Below are 7,810 nucleotides of genomic sequence, written 5' to 3' on the forward strand. Positions count from 1 at the left end.
CTTACATGATGGCGTACCAGCCGGAAAGAGAGAGGGCATTTACCCAGCATGCCTTATGAAAATCAGAGTAGCGCGTTTCCTTTGCGTAATCATGGGAAATGTAGTCATCTTGTCTTTCATTTCTAATTTACCGCTTCAGCCCATTTGATATTTCTGAAGTGAATAAACACACCAGCTTTAAGTTGTTAAAATAATTTAAAAGTAATATGATAACATAAAGTGCTTATACTGTAAACAGACGTTCAGTCAGGTTGTTAGTGGTTCAAAGCGTTATTCAAACTGTAGCTGATCTCAACCATAGAAACTACAGTAAGCACAAACATACAACTTTTAAATGTACTGTTATAGTCAACGTGTTTAAATTATCATACGTATGTACGGTCTCCATTTAAACATTATGTAACAAGAGCTTTGTTCATTTGTAGCGTAGAGACGACCGTCACAAACTCACGGAAATATCTTTAAATCTATCACGTGCGTTACTATTATTTCGAGTGCAATGATTTGCGCATGCGCTGTGACTCCAGAACCCTTTACACGCTAGATGGACGACTCAAGCGTAGCAAAGCAGAATGGATGTACCGGTTGTGGACTCTACATTTACAGACTTCACAAACGTCTAGTTATCTACCTCACTCAAGTTGGTTACTTTCCTCAAACGTACCAGAAATTGAACAAATGTTGTTAGTAACGGGTCTGTCATTGGTTTCTTTTACAATATGAATGATGTGACGCTTCTGATTTGTTCGGGCTGACCTATTAGCCAGCCAGCTAAACAACAAAACGCTGTCAGTGCGATTCAGTGTCAGTTAGATCCCGAATTCTTTTCTGTGCCGTGTCAGATCAGCATTTGTCCGTGTTAATGTTGGAAGAGTCATGTCGAACATGCGCCAGATGTTACTGTTGATACCGGGCGTTTTTCTTCATGTGTTGCAGGCTCGAAATGGGGAAAGGTTGTAAAGTTGTGGTGTGTGGCCAGGCAGCGGTAGGGAAAACTGCCATTCTGGAACAGCTGTTGTACGGAAATCACAGTGTAGGTAAGTATTGCACGTACAGTGATCCGAGACTATTTGTATTTGCAGCTTTCCTGTTTTATTTAAGTCTGAAAGCCCTGTGTGGTTCGGACGTAGATTACTCATTGATTCAATTCAATTCATTTTTATTTATATAGCGCCACATACAACAATATGTCATCTCAAGGCAGTTAGATAATAAAGTCCAATTCAAGCCAATTGGAATTCAATTAATTGTAATCATAATTATTCATAAAATAATCAAATTCGTTCATATAGAGCCAATTCAAAAACAGTTTCCTAGCTAAGGAAACCAACAGATTGCCCCGAAACTTTGTTTTCGGTCCAATCTCCCGGCCTGAGCGTGCCTGAGGCGACTGTGGAGAGAAACGACTCCCTTTTAACTTGAAGAAACCTCTGGCAGAACCAGACTCAGGAAGGGTGGCCATCCGCCTCGAACAGCTGGGGTTTGAGAAGACAGAAGGAGTGGGGGGGGGGGGGGCACTGTAACACCATTCAAAGGATATCTGTTGGAACAGGGAAACACGAGTTAATGACCACAATAATGTCACATATACATAAAGAGAGTAAAGTGAGGAAAGGTGTGACAGATGAGGCCCCCCATCAGTCTGGGCCTATAGCAGCTTAACTATGGGACGTTTCAGGATCACCTGAGCCATCCCTAACTATAAGCTTTATAAAAAAGGAAAGTTTTAAGCCTGGTCTTAAAAGTGGAAAGGGTGTCTGCTTCCCGGACATTTACTGGCAGCTTATTCCACAAGAGAGGGGCCTGATAACTGAAGGCTCTGCCTCCCATTCTACTTTTAGAAACTCTGGGAACCTCAAGTAAACCTGCAGTTTGGGAACAAATTTAGGAAAATATCTTATAATGAGATCTTTAAGATATGATGGAGCTCGGTCATTAAGAGCTTTATATGTGAGGAGAAGAATCTTAAATTCTGCATTATAACAGCCTGCTGGCATTATACTTAATGACATTGGTTCCATGACGCTTTTACTCCTCTATCACATCATATCACTTCTATGATGCCATTCCAATGGCATGTTCTTGGTTGGCTGAAAGTATTTGTCCTGAATGTGTTGTCTGTGCTTTCTAGGCTCAGAGTCCAACGAGACACAGGAGGATGTGTATGTGGCCTCTGTGGAAACGGACCGAGGTGTGAAGGAACAGTTGAGGCTCTATGATACCAAGGGACTCCATGACGGACACGACCTCCCGAAGCACTACTATTCAGTGGCAGATGGATTTGTGCTCGTTTACAGTGTCGACAGCTTGGAGTCTTTCAAGAAAGTGGACATTCTGAAGAAGGAAATAGACAAGTCCAGAGATAAAAAAGAGGTGAGACCGGTTCAAAGTACATGACAGCAAACTTTGCAGAGAATCTTACACACCCCTCATTTCTTTATATATTGCCTGGCAAATGACAAAGGAGTGCAGTGAGTTATTGAAAAATGTGCAAATATCAATTGAAATACAGTATATGAGGTAAAAACTGAGTTTGTATAGCTCTCACAAGCATGGAAGTCAGTGAACCTTTATTCTCCAACACAGTCTGAACCCTCTCAGACGAGCTTTCTGTCCTTTCTTTAAGGAGTCTTCAGGAATAGTTCTCCAGGCTTCTTGAAGGACATCCCAAAGCTCTTCTTTGGATGTCGGCTGCCTTTTGTTCCGTTCTCTGCCAACATGATCCCACACTGCTTCAGTAATGTTGAGCTCCGGGCTCTGGGGAGGATTCATCCCTCCATCAGACCTGCTGCCACTGATTTTCAGCCCACTTCTTGTGTCCTTTGGCACAGCTCAGCCTTTTCTCCCTGTTTCCCTTCCTTAAGAACGGCTTCCTGACAGCCACCCTTCCATGGATCATTTCTGATGAGGCTTGGGCCAACAGTAGATGGATCAGCTAAAGGACCAGATGCATCTCTCAGCTCCTGTGTTGGGTCTTTGCTGGATATTTTTCCTATTTCTGTAGGGCATCAATTTCAGATACTGTTCATATGCTTCTTTTGTCCTCCATTGTCCTCTTTCCTCAAAAAACTAAGGACACAGTGAACCAAAGTTAAAAGTTTTATTTTGGAATTCACATTGTTGGTATAATAACTTTGTTTTATGCTGGTGATATCTCTGTTGATAAATCTAAAGAAATGGGAACAAATGATGTATCTTTGTGACAGGTTGTTGGTTACAAAGTGTCTAAAGATACAATTTATCAGCCAATGTCCAAAGAAAAACTTTGAAAGACCTTCAGAAAGTCTGGAGAAATATTGCTCAAGGCCACTTTAAAAGATTACAAGAAAGTCTGGCTGAGTCTCTGTAGTTTTTTTTTTTTTTTTTTTCTGGGTTTCCTGTGTGAGATATTCTGCAGATGGAAAGTTCAATCACAGGTGGAGATTTCCTATGGGTGGAATTCCACTTTAAGGACACCTTGAACTTGAGTAGGTCCGTTTGACTGCTTGAGGCAGGCTAGTGGGCGTTGGTTTTTAAAAGCCACTATGACTATGCCATAAAAATAAAGGCATTTAAAGTTATTTTTAAAGGAGAGTGCCTTGGAGGGTTTTATTTTTTTATTTTTAGAAGAGAGTCTGGCTGCTTGGAAGCTAAATATAAAGAAATAAGAGGAGGCTGAAGACCTTTGTGTGGTACAGAGTATGTTAGCCACATTATACATAGTACTTGAAAGAAGTCTATGGAATATTTTTTTTTTTCAGGTCAGGTTTCCACTGAACTGTAACGCCATACAATCTTCAATATGTCTTGAATAACAGTCATTCCACCCAGGTGCTGCAGCTGGAAGCAGTAGCACCCATGCCATGCAAAGTGATCCCGTTTATGTCTCAAACTATACATGAGCAGCACTAATTTGAAGCACAGAGTACCCTTGACTGTAACTTAATTTCCTTATTTGTTTGTTGCCACTAGTTGATAGCAAATAAGCTTCCTGATCAGCAGACACAAAGGGTTTTTGCCTGATTTCTTACTGCTGTACTATAACTTGTGTAACTTATATGTCCTCTGATTAAGTATTCCCTCAGTCTGCTTCAGGGTAAGACAGCTGTGGAATTTTGTGGCGGCCATGCTGAAACTGTTGCAATCAATGTTTACGTTGCCTCTGGCTGCATCTTCACAGCTTCTCCTACAGATGATGGCAAACACATGCAGATACCACAGAGGTTCTTACTGTATTGCGGATTATTACCGTGGTTAATGTTGTATACAAATTCTACTTCCTGAGATGCTTGGAATTATGAAATTCAATACAAAACTTAAATTTGAATCAAATTTACATATACAGATTTTTCAGTCAACAGTAAGACTATTTTCAAACAAAACCATGTTTCTGTTCTTTTCCCCCCAACAGAGCTTTGCATAAAGCCATGTATTAAATCTTTACAAAGTGAATCAGGGTTGGTTCAGGTGTGACTGTCGTTTTACCAGGTTACAGTCATAGTGCTGGGGAATAAAACCGACCTGCCGGAGCGCCGTCAGGTGGAGCAAGACGCTGCGCAGCAGTGGGCCCGAGGCGAGAAGGTGAAGCTGTGGGAGGTCAGCGTGGCCGAGCGCAACTCACTCATCGAACCCTTCACCCAGCTGACCAGCCGCCTCACGCAGCCTCAGAGCAAGTCAGCCTTCCCTTTGCCTGGACGCAAAAGCAAAGGCACCCCATCCAGTGACATCTGAAACACCCCCACCTCACCCCCTCCCGGCTGACTGGTAAACCAGTTACGTCACATTTGTTTACTGCATACACAAGCAGAGATGTAAAACCACTGGGTCATAAATGACAGGTACGTTTCTGGATAAATGTGTTCATCCACCCAGCACTTCTGTACAGCATGTCTGGCTGTAACACAGTCAGTGCACAGGTTTTCATATCTGTACAGGAACAATGCCCAAATATGGCAACACTGAGCCAAGAGATCAGGAAGCTGCACATCACTGATGTAACAGAGCTGTGGTGTCTGGTTGAACAATCATTTTTTTTTGTTCAGGAAGTTCCCGACTGAGTGAAGTGACCCAGAAGAATATAAGTGGCTGCCATGACGAGAGCTTGTTTAATTCTATAAAAGTTAAGGACAGGAGTCTCAGTGCCTCCTTTATCTTCTATAGCTTAGGAAACACAATGGCCCTTTATGAAAAGAAGAGATAACTGTCCCAACCTTCAAGTGACGCTCGATTATTCTCCTTTGTCCTTTGCCTCCTTTGTGAATTGTGTAAATAAATCTGAGGACGGGAAGCAGCACATGACAACATCTTTCACTTCAGTCGAATAGTTTGAGCAGCTGTAGTTTAAGTTGGATTCTCGTTGCGGTGCTAATGTCTTTTCCTAAGTCCTTACCCTCACTAATGACATTTTCCAAAGAGATGCATAGAGAAAGGCTTTTTTTATTCTACAGTCCTCGTCACGTTAAGGCTGCCAGATTCAGGCGAGGTGCTCATGGCCTGTATCTAGCAGTCCAGACTGTAGATGGAGGACACTGCACAGTACTGCTGGGCACCGGTTGTGTCAAGTGGTTCCTGCATTAAAAAATCTCAGTTTAAGATTGCTTGGACTGTACATGCACCCTGAATAAAGTGAATACTGATAGAATAACTAAACAGACATATCATTTAGGTGGGAAGGTGTCGGCAGGCAGTATATTTCTTCACAGGGAACTATTCTCACCGTTTCCTGCTGTCACCAAATTTTGTGCCAAGCTAGACTAAAGAAGTGCAGCCACCAAGTCGTCTTCCTCTGGGACAGAAATTCTAGGACTAAACAAAAAGTTAACTTTGGTTTGTGGTGCAGCTTCCACCACAATATAGAAATCAAAGTCGCCCAGTGAAGGATGTGTTCAATTTGCTTTGTAAGAAAAAAAAAAAAAAAAAGAAGGAAAAGATTACAACAGAAGTTATCTTGATGCACCTTAAATAGTAAGGTCACTATTACAGACACCCAAAAAATGACCTAGATTGTTCTTGACAATATTCTCAAAGGAGTAGGGCTATAATCAACCAAAGAAATTCTTGGTCGACTGAAACCCTGAAATTTCGGCAGCGATAACTCGTGTCTGACGGCAAACTCGACTCCGACGGCTCTGACAGCGTTTTGCATCACGTGCATCTGCCCATGTTTACCGAAAATATACTGATATCAGCACAAGAAGGCAATTAAACTCATATCCTGAGCAATAAAATTGATAATTCCTTCTGTGATTTCATTTTTGCGTTTGGATGATAGAGGAGGCTTAACATCCTGCGTGGTCTGGGTGTATCTGATGGATGCTGCCGTTGTTGCGGGCGGGTGCGTCTGCAGTTATAAAACTAATAAACGATTATTAGACAAAAATATTGAAATATGTTTAATATGATATTAATAGCCTATAATATTGAAATATGACCATTTTAGATGATACGCCATGTTTGTAGTCCAGCTATGATATGCAAACTGTTGTTTGCAAATTTTGCATTCGACTTTATTCCCGCCATCTATTTAGGTAAAGTTCTGCCACACTGCCGATGTCTTTGACATGGATGGTAGAGGAGGACTCACTGTAAATAAAACGCTCAAAATAAAAATAAATATTCAGCAAACCGAACCACCAGACATACCCGTCTCTAGTGGGTTGGGCTAATCCAAAATAGTGAAAAGAAGGGGGGTGTTCTCTGAAGACAGGCCGTTATCTGTGAAACAGGGGTGATCTTAAAACACCCTCATTAGCACTTGGTACTTTCCTCCTGATGAAATTAACCATATGAAATTAACACGGCAAAAAAAAAAAATTCGACCAATCAGAATTTTGGTCGACCCAGAACTTATCGACCAATAAGTCGACTAGGACTTTAAAGCCTTACAATGGAGAAACTTTTTTTTTTTTTAAATAAGCGCAAATTATTATTTTTTAGTTAATTTACCTTGAAGTGTGTTCAGTTCAAAACAACTTGAGACTTCTGTCCATATAACAGGAGGCGTTTTTTTTCCCCCTAATCTGATGTGAACGTAGCATTTCTCCTCACCTCAGCCTCGTCCATTCCATCTGTCAACTGTAGCCTGCCAGCAATAATATTCATACTGCTTTTACTCGTGATGTATAATTCCATTATGTCTGTCTGATATTAGTTGCACTCCTTTGTGTTGTTGAGCCCGTATAATCGAAAGGCGCTGCTATTTAAAGCTGTTTGTCAGCCCATCATAGTAGAAATAATCAGTGTTTAGAGCAAATATTTATTTTCTAACTAATTTATTTTTGTGAAGAGTGTTAACACTCAGTGTAAGCAGAGGTGGTGAGATGATGATTCTATCCCTGCTTTTGTCTGTATTGAATCAATTGTAGCCTCTTCAGATTAAAGCCTGTGAAATGATCAAACAATGTGTGGATGCGTCACATGGTCATGTTTAATTCTTTAAAGGGGAGAAACAGAACAGCTTTTCATCAGTGCTGAACACAAATCACAACCAATTTCCATCCATATCTAAACATTTCTACATGTGTCGAACATTTTCCGGGAGCGGGAGTTTGGAGAGGAAGCAAACACCAACTGGTACTTTTATTACATGTGAGAGTTTACATTGACATTATTGACTGGGAATCATGCTGAGACACATTTCATCTAGCGGTTAAGTATTAATGTCCATCTTCAAGCACTGGCTAAAACTTCAAGAGAAAACACCAACTGCGTTTATTGCCAAATCTGATTATAGTTGGGCCGGCGATAACTTATAAAAAGGAAAAGGAAAAAAAACAAAACAAAACAAAAAAAACAAACAACAAGGAGTTAAGACTTCAATTTCTATAATAAA

General features: G+C 40.9%; 2 protein-coding genes across 3 annotated transcripts in view; one reads left to right on the forward strand and one right to left on the reverse strand.

The window, feature by feature from the left end:
* Positions 1–7,810, reverse strand: part of rpl15 (ribosomal protein L15) — a 106,241-nt gene that overhangs the window by 3,364 nt on the left and 95,067 nt on the right. Inside the window, exon 1 of one of the 2 annotated variants that reach the window (XM_075450239.1) lies at positions 6–94. The exons of the other annotated variant lie outside the window; for it this stretch is intronic. The gene's annotated coding sequence lies outside the window, so the exon portion shown is untranslated. Of the gene's footprint in view, positions 1–5; positions 95–7,810 lie in introns of those variants that run through there. 2 annotated transcript variants of the gene reach the window in all.
* Positions 540–7,780, forward strand: nkiras1 (NFKB inhibitor interacting Ras-like 1). The gene is made up of 4 exons (XM_075448992.1): positions 540–640; positions 937–1,037; positions 2,132–2,373; positions 4,468–7,780. The coding sequence occupies exons 2-4, from the start codon at positions 944–946 to the stop codon at positions 4,708–4,710; spliced, it is 579 nt and encodes a 192-aa protein (XP_075305107.1). The 5' UTR covers positions 540–640; positions 937–943; the 3' UTR covers positions 4,711–7,780.

Source organism: Odontesthes bonariensis, chromosome 18 (genome assembly GCF_027942865.1).
Source record: "Odontesthes bonariensis isolate fOdoBon6 chromosome 18, fOdoBon6.hap1, whole genome shotgun sequence".
In the NCBI taxonomy this organism is placed as follows: domain Eukaryota; kingdom Metazoa; phylum Chordata; class Actinopteri; order Atheriniformes; family Atherinopsidae; genus Odontesthes; species Odontesthes bonariensis.

Coding starts and splice junctions, on each gene's coding strand:
- nkiras1 (XM_075448992.1), top strand. CDS start 944: ATGGGGAAAGGTTGTAAAGTTGTGGTGTGTGGCCAGGCAGCGGTAGGG. Junction 1,038..2,131: donor GTACGGAAATCACAGTGTAG/GTAAGTATTGCA, acceptor TGTGCTTTCTAG/GCTCAGAGTCCAACGAGACA. Junction 2,374..4,467: donor AGTCCAGAGATAAAAAAGAG/GTGAGACCGGTT, acceptor TCGTTTTACCAG/GTTACAGTCATAGTGCTGGG.